At 54.0% G+C, this 21249-nt stretch overlaps 1 protein-coding gene across 2 annotated transcripts; it reads right to left on the minus strand.

The window, feature by feature from the left end:
• Positions 1-4752: 4752 nt before the first annotated feature.
• PLPPR2 (phospholipid phosphatase related 2) lies at positions 4753-19407 on the minus strand. 2 transcript variants are annotated; one of them, XM_029585130.1, is made up of 8 exons: positions 18414-19407; positions 16687-16792; positions 13419-13607; positions 12240-12360; positions 11591-11844; positions 10946-11122; positions 9640-9777; positions 4753-5188 (listed from the first exon to the last, which is right to left on the minus strand). In XM_029585130.1, the coding sequence occupies exons 2-8, from the start codon at positions 16750-16752 to the stop codon at positions 5156-5158; spliced, it is 978 nt and encodes a 325-aa protein (XP_029440990.1). In that variant the 5' UTR covers positions 16753-16792; positions 18414-19407; the 3' UTR covers positions 4753-5155. The 2 variants fall into 2 exon arrangements, with proteins under 2 accessions (XP_029440990.1, XP_029440989.1); XM_029585129.1 differs by having other exon boundaries at positions 9656-9777; positions 18414-19406.
• Positions 19408-21249: the final 1842 nt, after the last annotated feature.

The following is a 21249-nucleotide window of genomic DNA, read 5'->3' on the forward strand; positions in this document are numbered from 1 at the left end:
CCCAGTGCCTGTTGAAAGGAGAGGATAGGGTGGGAGGGGGTGAGACCAGAGCAGAACAGAAAAGCCATTGGCTCTGCTCACTTGCCCCCAGCCCTTTCCCCTTCCTGTTCTCTGCAGGCTGCTTGCAGGGGAGGGGGCTGGAGCTGTTTATGATGCAGGGCATTGGCCAGCAGAGGCCCTGTATGCCCATAGCTTAGGGATTCCCCTGACAGGAGAGGACCCCCAGCTTCCACCATGATGAGGTTCCCCATTTCTCTATCTCCCAGGGCTGGGAGGTTGACATAGGGGGGGGGGGGGGCTTGTGATGGGAGACATCCCCCTATCTTACCCTCCCCAGGGATGGAGTCCCATCTGTCAGCACATCCAAGATGTTGAATCAGTGCTGGTGGTGCCGTGCTACCCCCCCCCCCCCCCCCCAGCAGTGCTCCTCACAGCACAGTGGTCATGGGGGACTAAGCCTGCACTCGTAGGCCCCATTGCTGCATGGAAGTCCTGAGAGGCAGAAAGCCTGGCTCTTCCTCCTCCTTCCGGGCTCTGCCTGTGCCCTCCCCTCTCCCCCATCATCCCAGCCCAGCTTAAGCTTTGTGAGGAAATAAAAGACCATTTTTCTTAATTAGCAGGAGAATCTGTACCATGCATGCCCCCCCCCCCCCCCAACACACCACACACACGTTTTTTTGGTTTTTTTTTTAAAGCCCTGAATAATTAGTAGGGTTGCTATGGCCGTGGCAGTTCTGACTGAGTAAGGAGGAGAGGCATGGGGAGCGTGGCTTTTGGGGACACACTCCTGGTTCCCTGGCTGCTGAGAGCAGCACCAAGGGAAGGGGGTGCAGAGAGAGAGGGCAGGGAGGAAGAGGTGGAGGGAGGGGCAGGAAGGGTGAGGGAGAGAGAGACAGAAGGAAGGCGAGGGGAAGACACACAGGGAAGGAGGAGGGGAGTGGGTGGAAAGAGAGAGTGGGAGGGAGGGGAGAGGGGGGGAGATGGGAGGGGAGAGTTTTATAGTGTTTTGGGGGAAGGCCCTGCACCTCTTCAGGAGACTCAAGAGATGATGCAAGAAGAGCAAACTTACCAGTCAGAGAAAGTCCTGGCTTTTATGTTTCTGGCTCCAGTTTGCCTGAATCGGAAAGTTGAATTGCTAAAAGGACAGGAAGAGGGAGGAGCAGCCTGTGTGTGTGTTCAGCCCCTGCTGGGGCAGATATCAGGCTCCCCCCTAAGTCCCGTCCCCCCCCCCCCCCCCAGCCCATCTCTCACCGACCTGAGGGAAGGGCCACTGTGCCAAGGTGAGCGGCAAGGACCCCCTTTCCCTGGTGCATACTGGGATCTGTAGTTCCTGCCTTTCCCTGGTGCAGGCTGGGATCTGTAGTTCCTGCTTTTGGACATGGGGGACCCATTCTCGATGCAGGAGGGTGAGGCTTGGGAGAGAGAGAGAAGGGGACAGAGGAGGGAGGAAGAGGAGAGAAGAGGATAGAGAGAGAAGATACCAGAGAAAGGAGGAGAGGTGGGGAGAGAGAAGAGACCAGGAGGAGAGGTGGGAGAGAGAGAGAGAAGGGGCCAGAGGAGGGAGGAAGAGGAGAGAAGAGACCAGAGAAAGGAGGAGAGGTGGGAGAGAGAGAAGAGACCAGAGAAAGGAGGAGAGGTGGAAGGGAGAGAGAGAGAGAAGGGGACAGAGAAGGGAGGAAGAAGAGATAAGGGGATAGAGAGGAGGTGGGAGAGAGAGAAGAGAGACCAGGTGGGAGAGGGTTAGAGAGAGAGAGAGAGAGAGAGAAAGGGCCAGAGGAGGGAGGAAGAGGAGAGATGGGGAGAGAAGAGACCAGGAGGAGAGGTGGGAGAGAGAGAGAGAAGAGGCCAGAGAAAGGAGGAGAGGGGGGAGAGAGAGAAGGGGGCCAGAGGAGGGAGGAAGAGGAGAGATGGGGAGAGAGAGGAGGTGGGAGAGAGAGCAGAGAAAGTAGGATAGGTGGGAGAGAGAGAAGGGGCCAGAGGAGGGAGGAAGAGAAGAGATGGGGATAGAGAGGAGGTGGGAGAGAGAGAAGAGACCAGGAGGAGAGGTGGGAGAGAGAGAAGAAACAAGAGAAAGGAGGAGAGGTGGGAGAGAGAGAAGAAACAAGAGAAAGGAGGAGAGGTGGGAGAGACAATGGGGTGGGGGGGGGGGGGGGGGTAAAGAGATAGGTTTGAGGTAAGAGGGAGGGAGGCAGGGGAGGAGGACGAGAGGAAAGGCTGGGGGGGGGGAGAAGCTTATCTAATGCCTTGCTACAAGGCTTCCTCTGAGCCTGTGCTGTAAATGGAGCTCTCTGGCCTCAGTAATGCGATTGCCAGGAAGAGTTTATGGGAAGCTAATTGTGTTTTCCTGCTCCGGAGATGGGGCTCTGCAGCCTGGGGGGGGGAGGTCAGCGCCCTCTGGGTTTTTTTTTCCGGCTCTTCCCCCACCGTGCCAGCTGCTGCAGGAGGGTGCGGAGGGTGGGCATCCCGGGCCCGCTCCTATCCCTCCCCTCCCCTGTGCAGGCACTGCCAGATTTGCTAATGGATATAGCAAGCGCTCCCCCCCCCAGGGACCGGCTGCTAATGCTTTGCACTCTCCACCCAACATTTCTGCTTCTCCCACCGGCAACTGCACCAGGACCTGCCGGCCCCCCCAGCGCCTGCAAGGCCCCCCGCTCCAGCTCCCGCCCCTCCTCTCTGAATTTCTGGCAGCCGGAGGGTCACAACTCATTCTGGTCATTTGCCTCCTTCACGTCTGCATTGCTATGGAAACCTCTAATGTGCGAATTTTACAGGCCTGAACTGTTCTTATAGGAAACCAAACCACCGACATGGGGGGGGGGGGGTGAAGCATTCCTAGGGAATCTCCCATGTTTCGGGGTACAGGCCCCACCCGTTTCTAAGGAAACCACCAGTGTCTGGCCCCCCCAGGCCCGACCTGTTCCCATGGAAACCGTCAATTGCAGGAATTACAGGCCCGATGTGTTCCCATGGAAACCATTAACTGCAGGAATTACAGGCCCGATGTGTTGCCATAGACACCACCAACCTCGGAACTACAGGCCCGACGTGTTCCCATGGAAACACTCAACTGCAGGAATTACAGGCCCGATGTGTTCCCATGGAAACCATCAACTGCAGGAATTACAGGCCTGATTTGTTCCCATAGAAACCACCAACCTCGGGACTACAGGCCCGACGAGTTCCCATGGAAACCACCAGCCTCGGGACTACAGGCCCGACCTGTTCCCATGGAAACCGTCAAGTGCAGGAATTACAGGATCACTTTCGATAGGGGGATTCCCACGACCATCGAATGTAATGATTAAAATCTCAGGAGGAGGTAAGCTTGCCCCCCCCCACCCAGAGTCTTCCAAGCACCTGTCCACGCCTCTGGCGAAACGTAACTCATCACGCACCAGGGCAAGGAAAAGAAGATTCTGCCTTTCGGGAACCTTAAATCCCAGGGCAAGGAAAAGGACCTCGTAGCATTTTTTTTTCCCAGCATTTTGGGGCGTTTTACTGGTGTTTTGTTTTGATTAAGCAGAAAGATGCAGGCTCCCCCCCCCTCAGCTTCTTCTGCTGCCACGGGACCCTTTCTCCTTTCGGGCGCACTGGCCGGCAGGCGATGGGTCGATCGTGCGTTCGTCGCTGGAGATTTACGTCTGCCGGGAACAGTGCGGCGCCATCACCTCTTCACCCTGGGGCAGAGATGGAGGCCGGTGCTGCTGCGGCGGCGGTGACAGTGGTGGGGTCTGCAGAAGCCGTGACCGCATTCCTGGCCCACCCTCCATCTGCGTGTCGTCCCCCGTCGTCCCCCCCCCCCCCCCCCCCACACACACACGCGCGTTAGCGTACGAAGTCCGCGCAGGTGCCTTTAGCAGGGGTCACAGAGGGCGATTCGCCCCGGGTCAGCGGTTTTCCGGAACGGGCTACCGGGGGGGGGGGAATATGCACGGGGGGGGGGCCGGGAGGAAATGAAACGGAACGTAACCCCCGCCCCTGCCCCGGCTCAGGTCCGCACCCAGCACGGAGGAACCAGCGGAGGAGCGGCGGCGCCACAGCCACCCCCCCCAGGGGTCGTTTGAGAATGCAGCTCCTGCCCCCCCGTCACGGGAATGGCGCCTCCTGCCAGCGTAACGCGTCCTTCCCCCACCACAACTCCCCACCCTACAAAGATATATATATATATATATATATATATATATATATATATATATACACACACATGCACCCCCCCCCCCACACACCCCCTCCTCCCCACAGCTTTCGAGTGAGGGGCCCCACGGGCCGTGGTTGGCTCCGGTGCAGGAGGGAGCTGAGCGGTGCAGGAGCCCCTCAAGACGGCTGCCAGGGCCCTAACCCCCCCCCCCCTCAAGGGTGGCCCCCCCCATTCCCAAGCACCGTTCTTGATTTGGGGGGGGGGGGGGACGGACACCCCCGGCGTCACCGCAAGAACCTTTAATGCTGGTGTTTTACACGGAGGGGAATGCGCATCAGGAATCCTTTCTCTTCCGAGCTAATCGCACACAGAACCTCCCCCTAAGCTGTGCAGCGTTTGGAAAAAATAAAAAATAAAAAAAAAAATAATAATAATAATAAAAATAATTAATAATAATAAAAATAATAAATAATAAAATAATAATAATAATAATAATAAAATAATAAATAATAATAATAAAAAGACGCGACAAAGGAGACTCTTTTCTTACACATCTCTTGTATTCATTTCTTTCACATTCCCCCCTTCCCTCCCTTGCTTTGACCACAGCAAGGCCCCCCGCAGAGCACCAGGAATAACCTCCCCCCCTCAGGGTGCAAGGCATTTTAAAGCCCTGACAGGGGTTAAAGGTCAACACTTATGGCACAGCCAGCAGTAATAACAATAATAATAATTAATAATAAAAAGTTATTAAATAGGACAACAAACCAGTGAACCCCAATCCCCCTCCCTTACTCCCACCCCCCCGGCATGCTCACAAGGTAGAGAGAGTGATCGGCGTAAGGTAAGCGCCTCCCCCAACCCCCCAGAAGGAAGGAGAGAAGTCGGGTGGTCCCGGGGAGGGGGGGGGGGCGCCAGCCGCCTGCAGGGTTTCCGGAGGCTCACACGTCGCTGGAGATGGATCGGGAAGGGATGAGGACGTCGGGCGTCATGGCGGGAAAGAGACACAGCCGGGGGTCAGGTGACGTCCGCGAAGGCAGCCCGGTGATTCTGGAAGAGAGGCATGGATGGGGGGAAAAGGGAGGGAAGGGTGGCGGTAGGGAGAAGAGGAGGAGGACGGCAGGGGGAGGAGGGGGTGTAGAAGAGTTTCAGAACAGGACCGACAGATGTAGCGCACAGCTGGGGGGGGGGGGGGGGAGGCAGACCCTGAGAGGGACCTCGGCGGCAACCTGGGGTTCTGAGTCCCGGGGAAACATCACGGCCTCGCTGCGGAGGTGCGCACGAAACTCCCAAGCCACAGAACCCCCAAGCCTGCCGCGGAAGCAGCCTCGCCCCCTCACACACAAGCTAAAACTGAAACATAATTCCCACCTCCCTTCTGCGCCTAACCAAAAAAAAAAAGTGCCCATGGACTGTTCTGCCACACAAAGCAATCTCACCCTCAAGCACAAAAAACCCCGTAGAGTTTTGTGTTTGAAGATTGCGTTATTATGCGGATAAAAGCCATGCGTGTATTTTAAGATGTTTCAAACGAAGGCAAAGTAAATGCATTAGCTACACATATACATTTTTTTTGTCATTTTAACTCGATTGATCCTGCTTTGATTCGGTCTTCACGGCAGAGGACGATGGGGAGATTTCCAAGCCGGAACTGTTCCTTGTAGGTGACGATTCGGAGGAACTGAAACAAATCAGCGTGAATACGGAAGGGGATGCTAGACCAAACCGAGAAGCTAACTGGCGGCAAATCGCCAGGACCTGACGGCATTCCCATCAGAATTCTAAAGGAGCTCAAACACGAAAGTGCAGGCCTGGAAAAGGTTATCTGAGAGCTATCGATAGATAGGTCACTGCGCCTGATGACTGCAGAATACTCAATAGGATGCCAATATCTAAAAAAAAAAAGGGCTTCGTGGGGGGTGATCCGGGAAATTACAGATCAGTAAGCCTGATGTCAGTGCTGGGCAAAATGATTATTGGGTATCTGGATAATCATCTGCTTCCATGACTATATAGGGATAAACGTAGCTTAAAGGGAATAAAGCCAGCACAGATTTAGCAAAGGGAAGTTGTGTGCCTTGCTAATCCATTTCAATCTAAATGAATCCTTTGCAGATGTAAGTGAAGGTGGATAGTGACGGGCCGGTGCATCTGTATCTTCAGAAGGCATGTGAGGAAGTCCCTCATGAAGGGATTCCTCGGGCAGTTAGAAAAAGCCCTGAGATAGGAAGGCAGGGTCCTAGTGTGGATTGGTAACTTGTTAAAAAAAAAAAAAGAGAGAGAGAGAGAGAGAGAGAGGAAACAAGAGCTGGACTCGAGGGGGTCAGTTTTCCTGAGCGCCCCGGGGATCCGTGCAACAAAATTTTCAATCAACGCACATTTAAGATATGGAATTTGTTGCCAAAGGATAACAGAGTTAAGAAAAAAACCAACAAACAACTCTGGGATCGTCACCTCTTGGATTTAATTATTCACTTTTCCAAGCTCAAGGTGAGTTACAAATTCAAGTACAGTTAGTAGGACCCTGCCCCGAAGGGCTTACTATCTAAGCCCTTTGGTAACATGGAATAGACTTAGTGTTTGGGTACTTGCCAGGTTTCTTGTGGCCTGGATTGGCCTCGGTTGGAAACAGGATGCTGGGCTTGATGGACCCTTGGTCTGACCCAGCAGGACAATTTCTTATGTTCTTATTCTACCTGGCAAATTTAATCTTCAGGAGTTCAACAAGGTTTGGCATTGCCTTTTGTCTTATTCAATATTTATTTCTCTTGTGAAATTGCCATACTGGGTCAGACCAAGGGTCCATCAAGCCCAGCATCCTGTTTCCAACAGTGGCCAATCCAGGCCATAAGAACCTGGCAAGTACCCAAAAACTAAGTCTATTCCATGTAACCATTGCTAATGGCAGTGGCTATTCTCTAAGTGACCTTAATAGCAGGTAATGGACTTCTCCTCCAAGAACTTATCCAATCCTTTTTTAAACACAGCTATACTAACTGCACTAACCACATCCTCTGGCAACAAATTCCAGAGTTTAATTGTGCGTTGAGTGAAAAAGAACTTTTTCTGATTAGTTTTAAATGTGCCCCATGCTAACTTCATGGAGTGCCCCCTAGTCCTTCTATTATTTGAAAGTGTAAATAACCGATTCACATCTACTCGTTCTAGACCTCTCATGATCTTAAACACCTCTATCATATCCCCCCTCAGCCGTCTCTTCTCCAAGCTGAAAAGTCCTAACCTCTTCAGCCTTTCCTCATAGGGAAGCTGTTCCATTCCCCTTATCATTTTGGTAGCCCTTCTCTGTACCTTCTCCATCGCAATTATATCTTTTTTGAGATGCGGCGACCAGAATTGTACACAGTATTCAAGGTGCGGTCTCACCATGGAGCGATACAGAGGCATTATGACATTTTCTGTTTTATTCACCATTCCTTTTCTAATAATTCCTAACATTCTGTTTGCTTTTTTGACTGCTGCAGCACACTGAGCCGACGATTTCAATGTGTTATCCACTATGACGCCTAGATCTCTTTCTTGGGTTGTAGCACCTAATATGGAACCCAACATTGTGTAATTATAGCATGGGTTATTTTTCCCTATATGCATCACCTTGCACTTATCCACATTAAATCTCATCTGCCATTTGGATGCCCGATCTTCCTGCAGTTTATCACAATCCACTTGTAATTTAACTACTCTGAATAATTTTGTGTCATCTGCAAATTTGATAACCTCACTCATCGTATTCCTTTCCAGATCATTTATAAATATATTGAAAAGCACTGGTCCAAGTACAGATCCCTGAGTCACTCCACTGTTTACCCTTTTTCCGTAACACACACACACTCAGATATTCACAGCCCTTCCCCAGTCCATCACACACACACACACACAGACACACAATCCTCCCCCAGTCCATCACACACACACTCACAGACTCAGAATCCTCCCCTAATCCATCACACACACACTCACAGACACACGATCCTCTCCTAGTCCATCACATACACACACACACACTCACAGACACACGATCCTCCCCCAGTCCATCACACACACACTCACAGACACACGATCCTCCCCTAGTCCATCACACACACACACTCACAGACACATGATCCTCCCCTAGTCCATCACACACACACTCACAGACACACAATCCTCCCCAGTCCATCACACATACACTCACAGACACACGATCATCCCCTAGTCCATCACACACACACTCACAGACACACGATCATCCCCTAGTCCATCACACACACACACTCACAGACACATGATCCTCCCCTAGTCCATCACACACACACTCACAGACACACAATCCTCCCCAGTCCATCACACACACACTCACAGACACACGATCCTCCCCCAGTCCATCACATACACACACTCACAGACACATGATCCTCCCCCAGTCCATCACACACACACTCACAGACACACGATCCTCCCCTAGTCCATCACACATACACTCACAGACACACGATCATCCCCTAGTCCATCACACACACACTCACAGACACACGATCATCCCCTAGTCCATCACACACACACACTCACAGACACATGATCCTCCCCTAGTCCATCACACACACACTCACAGACACACAATCCTCCCCAGTCCATCACACACACACTCACAGACACAGAATCCTCCCCTAATCCATCATCACACACACTCACAGACACACGATCCTCTCCTAGTCCATCACACACACACACACTCACAGACACATGATCCTCCCCTAGTCCATCACACACACACATACTCACAGACACACGATCCTCCCCTAGTCCATCACACACACACACTCGCAGACACACGATCTTCTCCTAGTCCATCACGCACACACTCGCAGACACACGATCTTCTCCTAGTCCATCACACACACACTCACAGACACACGATCCTCCTCTAGTCCATCACGCACACACTCACAGACACACGATCTTCTCCTAGTCCATCACATACACACTCAGAGACACACGATCCTCCCCTAGTCCATCACATACACACTCAGAGACACACGATCCTCCCCTAGTCCATCATACGCACACTCACATACACATGATCATCCCCTAGTCCATCACACACACACTCACACACGATCCTCCCCTAATCCATCACACACACACACTCACAGACACACGATCCTCCCCTAATCCATCACACAAACACACTCACAGACACACGATCCTCCCCTAATCCATCACACACACACACTCACAGACACATGATCATCCCCTAGTCCATCACACACACACTCACAGACACATGCTCATCTCCTAGTCCATCATGCACACACTCACACATGGCCTTATATATGCAGACGTCAACATTTTGTTTTCTGGGTTTGTGCCCTGGGAGAGAGATTCCCATATGAATGGCCTGCGACATGATGTACCCACGGGGCCTGCACGTTGTGGGATGGGGCCCCTGAGGTCATTTCAGCGAGTGCTGGCATCTCTCCAAGAGCTGGGACCCCTCCCCTTACCTGCACAACACTTAACTTTTCGAGTGGACTCTGAACGCAGGGAAGGGCCATGACCGGGACACTGACCATCTGCCCCACCGGCACCAGGGGTCTGCTGAGAGCCCAACGACTGCTAAAGTCCTTCAGTACACACGTGACCTGGAGAGAGTCAGGGGAGAAGGTAAAAGAAACACAGGAGAGAAGAATCAGGCAGCGGGAGAGGATGAGTAAAGCCCACCGTCCCTGCACACAGGGACAAGAAGCCGAACTCGCTGAAAAGCATCAGTCACCAGCTAAACTGCTCTCCCCCAGGGGACTGCCCAGAGCTTGCCCCACTAAGACTCAGCTGCTCCATGGAGCTACATTTTCAAAGGGAACAATCCGGCTGCCTAAAGGCAGGATTAGGAGGCTACATCTCTCTGATAATCTACCCTAAAGAGACTGGCGCCGACCTCCACCTTAGACACAGACACAGAGTCCCAGCACAGGCAGCAGCAGTGCAAGCTTCACACACACACACACACACACACACACACACACTGCCCCAGCACAAGCAGCAGCAGTGCAAGCTTCACACACACACACAGGGACAGCACAGGCAGCAGTAGTGCAAGCTTCACACACACACACACACACACACACACACTCACTGCCCCACCACAGGCAGCAGCAGTGCAAGCTTCACACACACACACACACACACACACACACACACACACACAGGGACAGCACAGGCAGCAGTAGTGCAAGCTACACACACACACACACACACACACACTCACTGCCCCACCACAGGCAGCAGCAGTGCAAGCTTCACACACACACACACACACACTTCCCCACCACAGGCAGCAGCAGTGCAAGCTTCACACACACACACACACACACACACACACTTCCCCACCACAGGCAGCAGCAGTGCAAGCTTCACTCACACACACACACACACACACACACATCCAGTACATGCCATCAGCAGTGCAGCTTCACCCAGTACAGGCCATGCAGCAGTATGCAAGGCTTTCACACCTACACCCACACACGCCGGCCCTAGCCACAGGCAGCAGCAGTGCAAGCTTCACACACATACACACACACACACTCACTGCCCCAACACAGGCAGCAGCAGTGCAAGCTTCACACACACACACACACACACACACACACTTCCCCACCACAGGCAGCAGCAGTGCAAGCTTCACACACACACTGCCCCACCACAGAACTGGTACAGCACAGACAACAATAATGCAAACTTCACACACACACACAGCTTTGCTTTGTGTGGGGCATCACATTCAATCTCCTCTCCTCATGCCTTGCTTACCAGGAACACGGCGATGGCACTGCCAGTGATGAAGCCGGCCAGGACGTCCGACCAGTGATTCCTGTACTCGGCCACACGCACCACGCCAACCAGAAAGGCAGGACAAAGCAGCAGCAGGCAGGCAGAGGGCTTGGCCAGGCGTGACCCTTTCACCTTGAAGACCAGGGTGATGTACATCTGCAGACAGGGCAGAGCCAGAGAGCGCATTAATGATACCCTGTGGACCAGCAGCCGCCACTGGGGTGCACGTGCCCCCGCAATACATATTTCTATTCCGGGTGGCACCCAGATCAGTCCAGTGGAAACTATCAGAGGCAGCCTCTGCTATGAATAAATATTAATATTAAGGTTTCGCTAGTGTCGGCAGCCCTAACACATCTAATCCACAGAAATACACAACACGCTGCAGGCTGATATACTTAGTAATCCGCTACAAACATGCAATGCACTACAAATATGCAATGCACAACAAATATGCAATGCACAACTAATATGCAATGCACTACAAATATGCAATGCACAACAAATATGCAATGCACAACAAATATGCAATGCACAACATGCAGATATTATATGCAACAAGATATACGGATAACATGGAAACATTTAATAGGGCATCTATGATAGGGTAGGTAAGGGCCTTACCACAGTGTACACAGCAGAGTAGGCGCTCAGAGCCGCATCCTTGCACGGAAAGGACTTGCGTGCCGCGCTGACCAGGGCAGGGTTCCCCGCGGCGCAGGCCTGCTTCTCGGCCACGTACTGCCGCGGCGACTGGCAGCCCAGGGCGGTGTAGTTGGGGCGGCAGACGGAGAGGAAGTGCGGGGTCTGGCTCCCCGTCACCACCTGCCCCGCGTTGGCGAAGATGGTGGTGGTGAAGAGTCCGAAGGAGTATACACCTGTGGGGGGGGGGGGGGGAGGGGGGAGAGATAGAGAGAGGCCCAGGCGTCATTCTGGGTCACAGCGGGAAGAAGGGCGAGGCAGGGCGTCCCCAGCGGCCGCAAGGTCACGCAGGGGGGGATTGGTGGCAGCGGTGGGATTTGTACTCAGAAATGAGGTACATAAAAATGCCCTGAGCATCGTAAGCTTTGAGCGAGCGAGCTGAGTTTGCTGCAGGTCACGCAGGGGGGGGGGGGGGGGGGGGATTGGTGGCAGCGGTGGGATTTGAACCAGGGTCTCTAGGTGTCACAGCTCTAAGGTCTAATCCCATTATCTCCCTGAGCTCCCCTTAAAGCCCGCTGCTCACTCCCACCGGAGAAAGATAATCCTGCCAGGGCAGGCGCCGCAGCCGTACCCAGGAACCGCACGATGCGCCGCAGCAGAGGATTAAAGTAGCAGCATTCGCCCGAGATGATGGTCTTTTCCTCTCTCCAGCTGGACTGGCGGAACAGGAACGTCAGCTCCCCGATCAGGATCTGAAAGGCGAGAGGCAACATCTAGGTCTGAGTCCCAAATACGCTCTCTCTCTCTCTCTCTAATTCCCCACTTGCTCTGCGCGGCATACGGGGGGGGGACCCTGTGACGCCAGAAATCTCCCCCCCCTACCAGGAAACCACAGCTGGAGGAGGAAGGAGCAGGGAGGCGGCGCACGTGAACCTCGGCTAAACGGAGCACGCGGAGAGCTAACATCTCATCAAAGAAAACCATCCCAGCAAACTTCGAACCCCTGTAGCAAGAAGCAACCCTGTGGGTTTACAGTGCAGCATCTACCCCTCGAGCGCCGGGAGATTCAAGGCACGAGGATTTGATGCCCAGGGTCACTCGCAGAGCCAGGATGGCAGGGATTGCTGCCAGGGACCGGGTCCTCCTGAGATGCGCTGGATCTAAATTTTCTTTCTCGGGCGTCTCAGAGGGTCAGGAAAGCCTGTAGCCCGGAAACTGAAGGGTGCCAGTTCCAGATGGCATTCGGGAAGGTCTGGGCAGACGTCTGGTAGGGTTTACGAAGGGCCTCCCTTCTCTCCGAAGATGCCACGGCGCGGCTGGGCTCCCCTCCGTGCGTTCAGAGGTTTGGGCAGAGGGAAGGAAGAGCTGGAGTCCTCGGCTCTCCTCCCTCGTTCCCCTAACATTGTCGCCCCGGACTTAATTATGTCAAATTTTGTGGCTGGGAGCTCCGGTGCCGGCAGCTAAGCCCAGGCTGAAAAAAAGCGGACAGGGCGCTGCCGCCAGGCCGCCCCCACGTGCAGTGGACATCCGGTCGGAGGGGGGACAGAGACATCTCTCTGTCTCAGCCTTTGCCCGCCTGTGCTCACTCCTGTGTGTCCCGTGTCCCCCCTCCCCGATCATCACAAGGAACAAGAGCAATCAGAAGGGGGGGGGGGGGGGGAGAGCAGCAAAGGCGGAGGGAGGGCATTTGTACAGCACGTTCCGAGGGACCCTCCTGGCACCTGACCAGCATCCCGCTGACCCCCCCCCCCCCCCCATCAGGCACACACTTCCTCCCCCACCACCGGCCTCTCTCCCCTCGGGTCCTTACCACCAGGGTGGGGACGGCAGCCACCAGGCTGTAAACCAGGACCGGCGGCGCCCGGCTCGTGTCCTCGGGACCCGGGTAGGGCTTGGCGTAGGCGGTGTCGTAGCAGAAGAAGCCCTGCACGTGGGTGGGGAAGGTGTCCGTGTACTCAAAGTGGTAGGCCAGGACCACCGTGCCGGCCATGATCACCATCTGTGGGAAGCAGGAGGACGGAGCTGGCGTGAGAAGGGGGCGAGAGACGGGCTGAGGTGGGGCACCAGGAGGACTCGAGGACCAGGCCCTGCTACCTGACACGTTTCCCCCCCACCCCCCCCCGCCACGCCGCCTCTCGTCAGGAAAGGACACACAAGAAGCACCACAGCCTTGCACGCTCCAGGACCCTCACGAGCTCTCTCTCACATGCTGGGTGAGCCTCACACTCCATCCCCACCTGCCCGAAGACCATAAATTCAGCCTCCCATTTCTCTCTCACACAATGAGTGTGCGTGGCTCTCTCTTTGCACGCCTGCACTCTGCTGCTCCTATTCCCTCTCACCTCTCACCTCTCCATCCCAGACCCCCTCTCGTGCACGCTCCACATTTCTCCCTCACACACTGAGTGTGCGTGGCTCTCTCTTTGCACGCCTGCACTCTGCCGCTCCTATTCCCTCTCACCTCTCACCTCTCCATCCCAGACCCCCTCTCGTGCACGCTCCACATTTCTCCCTCACACACTGAGTGTGCGTGGCTCTCTCTTTGCACGCCTGCACTCTGCCGCTCCTATTCCCTCTCACCTCTCACCTCTCCATCCCAGACCCCCTCTCGTGCACGCTCCACATTTCTCCCTCACACACTGAGTGTGCATGGCTCTCTCTTTGCACGCCTGCACTCTGCTGCTCCTATTCCCTCTCACCTCTCCATCCCAGACCCCCCTCTCGTGCACGCTCCACATTTCTCCCTCACACACTGAGTGTGCGTGGCTCTCTCTTTGCACGCCTGCACTCTGCTGCTCCTATTCCCTCTCACCTCTCCATCCCAGACCCCCCTCTCGTGCACGCTCCACATTTCTCCCTCACACACTGAGTGTGCGTGGCTCTCTCTTTGCACGCCTGCACTCTGCCGCTCCTATTCCCTCTCACCTCTCACCTCTCCATCCCAGACCCCCTCTCGTGCACGCTCCACATTTCTCCCTCACACACTGAGTGTGCGTGGCTCTCTCTTTGCACGCCTGCACTCTGCCGCTCCTATTCCCTCTCACCTCTCACCTCTCCATCCCAGACCCCCTCTCGTGCACGCTCCACATTTCTCCCTCACACACTGAGTGTGCATGGCTCTCTCTTTGCACGCCTGCACTCTGCTGCTCCTATTCCCTCTCACCTCTCCATCCCAGACCCCCCTCTCGTGCACGCTCCACATTTCTCCCTCACACACTGAGTGTGCGTGGCTCTCTCTTTGCACGCCTGCACTCTGCTGCTCCTATTCCCTCTCACCTCTCCATCCCAGACCCCCCTCTCGTGCACGCTCCACATTTCTCCCTCACACACTGAGTGTGCGTGGCTCTCTCTTTGCACGCCTGCACTCTGCCGCTCCCATTCCCTTTCACCTCTCCATCCCAGACCCCCTCTCGTGCACGCAGCACATTTCTCCCTCACACACTGAGTGTGCGTGATGCTCTCTTTGCACGCCTGCGCTCTGCCGCTCCCATTCCCCCTCACCTCTCCATCCCAGACCCCCTCTCGTGCATGCTCCACATTTCTCCCTCACACACTGAGTGTGCGTGATGCTCTCTTTGCACGCCTGCGCTCTGCCGCTCCCATTCCCCCTCACCTCTCCATCCCAGACACCCTCTCGTGCACGCAGCACATTTCTCCCTCACACACTGAGTGTGCGTGGCTCTCTCTCCCATTCCCCCTCATCACTCCATCCCAGACCCCCTCTCGTGCACGCTCCACATTTCTCCCTCACACACTGAGTGTGCGTGGCTCTCTCTTTGCACGTCTGCACTCTGCCGCTCCCATTCCCTCTCGCCTCTCCATCCCAGACCCCCCTCTCGTGCACGCTCCACATTTCTCCCTCACACACTGAGTGTGCGTGGCTCTCTCTTTGCACGCCTGCACTCTGCCGCTCCCATTCCCCCTCACCTCTCCATCTCACACCACCTCTCGTGCACGCACCACATTTCTCCCTCACACACTGAGTGTGCGTGGCTCTCTCTTTGCACGCCTGCACTCTGCCGCTCCCATTCCCCCTCACCTCTCCATCTCACACCACCTCTCGTGCAAGCACCACATTTCTCCCTCACACACTGAGTGTGCGTGGCTCTCTCTTTGCACGCCTGCACTCTGCCGCTCCCATTCCCCCTCACCTCTCCATCCCAGACCCCCTCTCGTGCACGCTCCACATTTCTCCCCCACACACTGAGTGTGCGTGGCTCTCTCTTTGCACGCCTGCACTCTGCCGCTCCCATTCCCCCTCACCTCTCCATCCCAGACCCCCTCTCGTGCACGCTCCACATTTCTCCCTCACACACTGAGTGTGCGTGGCTCTCTCTTTGCACGCCTGCACTCTGCCGCTCCTATTTCCTCTCACCTCTCCATCCCAGACCCCCTCTTGTGCACGCTCCACATTTCTCCCTCACACACTGAGTGTGCGTGGCTCTCTCTTTGCACGCCTGCACTCTGCCGCTCCCATTCCCCCTCACCTCTCCATCCCAGACCCCCTCTCGTGCACGCAGCACATTTCTCCCTCACACACTGAGTGTGCGTGGCTCTCTCTTTGCACGCCTGCACTCTGCCGCTCCCATTCCCCCTCACCTCTCCATCCCAGACCCCCTCTCGTGCACGCAGCACATTTCTCCCTCACACACTGAGTGTGCGTGGCTCTCTCTTTGCACGCCTGCACTCTGCCGCTCCTATTCCCCCTCACCTCTCCATCCCAGACCCCCTCTCGTGCATGCTCCACATTTCTCCCCCACACACTGAGTGTGCGTGGCTGTCTCTTTGCATGCCTGCACTCTGCCGTTCCCATTCCCCCTCACCTCTCCATCCCATGCTCCCTCACAGGCTTGTTGGCTCTCACTTTAGCACTATCTCAGACTGTCAGTGACCCTGCAGTCTTTCCTCCTTCCTCTGTCCCTTCAGGTTCCTCCTTCCATCCCTCTCCCTTTTCCTGTTCATGTGTCTCACAGAAGGAAGAAAGCCGGAGTCCCTCCTCTGTGCCCAGCAGTCAGATCCTGGGGCCCATGCTCCCTACCCTCGGGAGGCTCACAGGGGGTGAGGAGAAGCAGGAATACCTCCACAAACACGAAGCAGGGGACGATGGAGATGCTGCGCTTCGTGTCCGTCTTGCCCCTGGCCATCTCGAACGGGTCGGGTCAGAGAGCCGCACGGCTCTGGCGCCTGTGGGAGACAGAGACAGAGAGGAAGAAGGGGGGTGCTGCTCCCATGCCCCCTGCGGCTCACCCCAGCCACTGCTTTCCCACAACTCTCGGGAATTTGCTTTCATGGGTTTGGGCTATTTTACTTCATTTCTTTTACAGCAATTTCCTTTCCCAGTAAGTGCTTAATATGCTCTGTGTCAGCTTTAAATATTTCGTGTTCCTCCTGCGGCTGAGCAATTAATTAAAGGCGGCATAATTCCACCAAAGACTGGGAAATTATCTTTGCAAATTTTAGTGAACATTTTCTTAATATTAATAATTTGGATGCACCGAGTCCCTTCCCCAGAGAGCTTCCAATCACATGGTTACCTAAAGCAGTGGGAGTGGGGGGGGGGGGGGTGAACCCTGGTTTCCCTGGCTCCCAGCCCTTTGCCCTAACCACCAGACCCACTCCTTTGCCTGCCCCGGATGCTCCTGCTTCTCAGTCAGGTTCCTGCCCTAACTTGCCCTCTCTCTAAAGCCCATCCAAGGGCTCTGGACTCCCAGTGACAAGTTGGTCCAGTACCGATTCTTCCCCCTCCCTTCCATCTGATCCCCGAGTCCAGGCTGGCATGGGCGCTTACAAACCAGGACCGGCCCCTCCTGGCTCTGGGGACCCAGGCCTTACCCCACATGAAGCCCGGGCCTTGCACCTTTATCAAACACGCAACGCGTGATCCCGAGCTCTCACAGAGCTGCCAAGCTTACCCGGTTCCAGGAGGGCGAGATTCGAGCTCACATCCCAAGGCATGCTGGTACCTGTAGTTCCTGACTCTACCCACTGGAATCAGCACCACAGGTCCCATCATGCATCAGAATGGGTGGTCACAGGAAGCCAGGGACTGGCCTGAAATCTCCCGCTGGGGGACCGGGAGGCTCGGCAGCTTTGCTCTTATGCTAAGGTGAGAAGACTGCTCTGGTCAAGCAGTTCCTCACCTGTCTGAGATGAGCTGGGGTAAAACCAGGACTGGCTCAGCCTGGGCCCCCTCCCCCCCCTTGACCTGCAGCTAGCTGGTTACCTTACCCCCCCAACTGCTCCCCCTGCCCAAGAGCAGACCTGAAGCTGGGAACAGCGGTGGCCAAAAAACATCCCCTTTTCTCAGGACAGGCAGATCCAGTCCTGGTTCTCTCTCTTCCTTCCACTGCCTGCACGAACTCCTGGTCTCAGAACTACAAGTACCAACATGCACTGGGAGGGAGGAGGGAGACAATGAGACCAGGACTGCATGCAAAGCAATGGAGCCAGCTGCTGGTCCCAGGACCGGACAGGCATGACAGCATCCGATCAGGAAAGAGCCTGAAGGCACCCCCAATATCCCCTGAGCACAAAGCATTCTGGGTCTTGTAGTGCTCAGCCAGGCCCCGTACCCTGACCCCTCCCCCCCCCCTTCTGCACCCACAAAACCCGCCCCCCTCAATTCTTCAAAATGCGAAAAAGCAGAAAAAAACCCCCACAATCAATCTTGCCGGGGTGCAAACGAAATCCTGCCCCATCATCCGCTGTAAAAACTAACGAGAGAGGAGGATTTGAAACCAGCGGGGGGGGGTCTGGAAAAAGCGCTGCCGGCCCCGGCGATGCGGCGGAGCTCTCCCCTCCTCACCTGTCAGACAGGGGCCATCCCCGCTGCCCGCTACCAGCAGCCTCTCTCTCCCCCCTCCAGTGTCTGCGCCGCCGTCTGCTCCGGGGCTCTCCGCAGGGTCTGCCAGGGAAGAGGGGGAGGGGAGAGGGAGGAGGAGAGACGGGAGGAAACAATGGGGAGAGGGGATGGAGGGGAGGTGGGGAAAGGAGAGAGAGAGAGAGGAGAGAGATGGATGGATGGAGGGGAGGGGAGGAATCCGCCAGTGTCAGGAGGGTGATGGCATGCAGAGCAAGCTCTCACCATCCCCTGGGGGGGCCAGAGACAGGGCTAATCATGGAGGAGGAGGTGGGCTGCAGTGTCAGAGTGGGGGTGGGGGAGAGAGGAATGCCACTCACACACACAGAGGAGGGGAGGGGGAGGCTTCCGCCCCGCTCTCGCTCCCATATTCAGGAGGAGTCTCTCTCTCTCTCTGGTACTCCCAGTCCCTGTATTCAGGAGGAGTCTCTCTCTCTCCGGCACTCCCAGTCCCTGTATTCAGGAGGAGTCTCTCTCTGGTACTCTCAGTCCCTGTATTCAGGAGCAGTCTCTCTCTGGTACTCTCAGTCCCTGTATTCAGGAGGAGTCTCTCTCTGGCACTCTCAGTCCCTGTATTTAGTGGAGTCTCTCTCTGGCTCTCTCACTCTCTCTGGTACTCTCAGTCCCTGTATTCAGAGGAGTCTCGCTCTGGTACTCTCAGTCCCTGTATTCAGGAGGCGTCGCCCTCTGGCACTCTCTCAGTCCCTGTATTCAGTGGAGTCTCTCTCTGGCTCTCTCACTCTCTCTGGTACTCTCAGTCCCTGTATTCAGGAGGAGTCTCTCTCTGGCACTCTCAGTCCCTGTATTCAGGGGAGTCTCTCTCTGACAGTCTCAGTTCCTATATTCAGGAGTCGTCACCCTCTGGCACTCTCAATCCCTATATTCAGTGGAGTTTCTCTCTGGTGCTCTCAGTCCCTATAATCAGGAGCAGTCTCCCCCTGGCACTCTCAGTCCTTGTATTCTGTACTCTCACAGTCTCACATATATGTATTCTGTACTCTCACAGCTCTCACATATATGTATGTATATATATATATATATATATATATATATATATACATACATATCATATATATAATCATATATAATCATATATAATCCCTATAATCTCTCTGGTGCTCTTGTCCCATCCACTTGACCACATCCCATCCAATCTACTGTTCTCCATTCCTAACATCATCACTAAACAGATAGCAGACATCATAAACTGCTCGCTCTCCCAAGGTCAAGTCCCTGACCAACTCAAGCTTGCTATTCTCAAGCCTCTCCTTAAAAAACCTAACCTTCCACCCACTGACCCAGCTAACTTCAGACCAATTGCCAACCTCCCAATGATTGCAAAAATCATGGAGAAGGTAGTAAACAGACAACTATCCGAATTCCTAGAAGAGAATGACATTCTAACCTCCAATCAATTCGGATTTCGAAAGTCACTGAACACTGAATCTCTACTAGCCTCGCTTTCTGATAACATCCTCATCAACCTGGAAAATGGTCAACCTTTCCTTCTCATCTTACTGGACCTCTCCTCAGCGTTCGACACTGTGAACCATTCCTGCCTCATTCAGCGTCTAGCAGATATTGGTATAACAGGTTCAGCGCTCAACTGGTTCAAATCTTTCCTTGAAAACAGGCAATACAAGGTTAGGATTAATAACAAAGAATCACTCCCTATCAGATCAAAGCTGGGGGTACCTCAAGGATCATCCCTTTCACCTACACTATTCAATATTTATCTCCTTCCACTCTGCCATCTACTATCTAACCTCAAGCTAACACACTTTCTATACGCGGATGACATTCAGATCCTCATCCCGATAATGGAATCCCTCCACAAAACATGGTCTTACTGGAACAGCTGCCTTTTGGCAATCAAAAACATGCTAACAAGCCTCAAACTCGTGCTAAATACTAGCAAAACTGAAATCCTCATAATAGCTCCAGACAAGTGCAAGGTGATGCATATAGGGAAAAATAACCCATGCTATAATTACACAATGTTGGGTTCCATATTAGGTGCTACAACCCAAGAAAGAGATCTAGGTGTCATAGTGGATAACACATTGAAATCGTCGGTTCAGTGTGCTGCGGCAGTCAAAAAAGCAAACAGAATGTTGGGAATTATTAGGAAGGGAATGGTGAATAAAACGGAAAATGTCATAATGCCTCTGTATCCCTCCATGGTGAGACCGCACCTTGAATACTGTGTACAATTCTGGTCGCCGCATCTCAAAAAAGATATAATTGCGATGGAGAAGGTACAGAGAAGGGCTACCAAAATGATAAGGGGAATGGAACAACTCCCCTATGAGGAAAGACTAAAGAGGTTAGGACTTTTCAGCTTGGAGAAGAGATGACTGAGGGGGGATATGATAGAGGTGTTTAAAATCATGAGAGGTCTAGAACGGGTAGATGTGAATCGGTTATTTACTCTTTCGGATAGTAGAAAGACTAGGGGGCACTCCATGAAGTTAGCATGGGGCACATTTAAAACTAATCAGAGAAAGTTCTTCTTTACTCAACGCACAATTAAACTCTGGAATTTGTTGCCAGAGAATGTGGTTAGTGCAGTTAGTGTAGCTGTGTTTAAAAAAGGATTGGATAAGTTCTTGGAGGAGAAGTCCATTATCTGCTATTAAGTTCACTTAGAGAATAGCCACTGCCATTAGCAATGGTTACATGGAATAGACTTAGTTTTTGGGTACTTGCCAGGTTCTTATGGCCTGGATTGGCCACTGTTGGAAACAGGATGCTGGGCTTGATGGACCCTTGGTCTGACCCA

The sequence above is a fragment of the Rhinatrema bivittatum genome, chromosome 19 (genome assembly GCF_901001135.1).
Source record: "Rhinatrema bivittatum chromosome 19, aRhiBiv1.1, whole genome shotgun sequence".
In the NCBI taxonomy this organism is placed as follows: domain Eukaryota; kingdom Metazoa; phylum Chordata; class Amphibia; order Gymnophiona; family Rhinatrematidae; genus Rhinatrema; species Rhinatrema bivittatum.

What these genes read in the sequence shown, in the direction of transcription:
- PLPPR2 (XM_029585129.1), bottom strand. Translation starts at nt 16,752, where the DNA reads ATGGCCAGGGGCAAGACGGACACGAAGCGCAGCATCTCCATCGTCCCC. An exon ending in CCTGCTTCGTGTTTGTGGAG is followed by an intron (nt 13,608 to 16,686) that starts GTATTCCTGCTT and finishes TGCTTCCCACAG; the next exon opens with ATGGTGATCATGGCCGGCAC. An exon ending in ACTCTGCTGTGTACACTGTG is followed by an intron (nt 11,123 to 11,590) that starts GTAAGGCCCTTA and finishes CCCTGTCTGCAG; the next exon opens with ATGTACATCACCCTGGTCTT.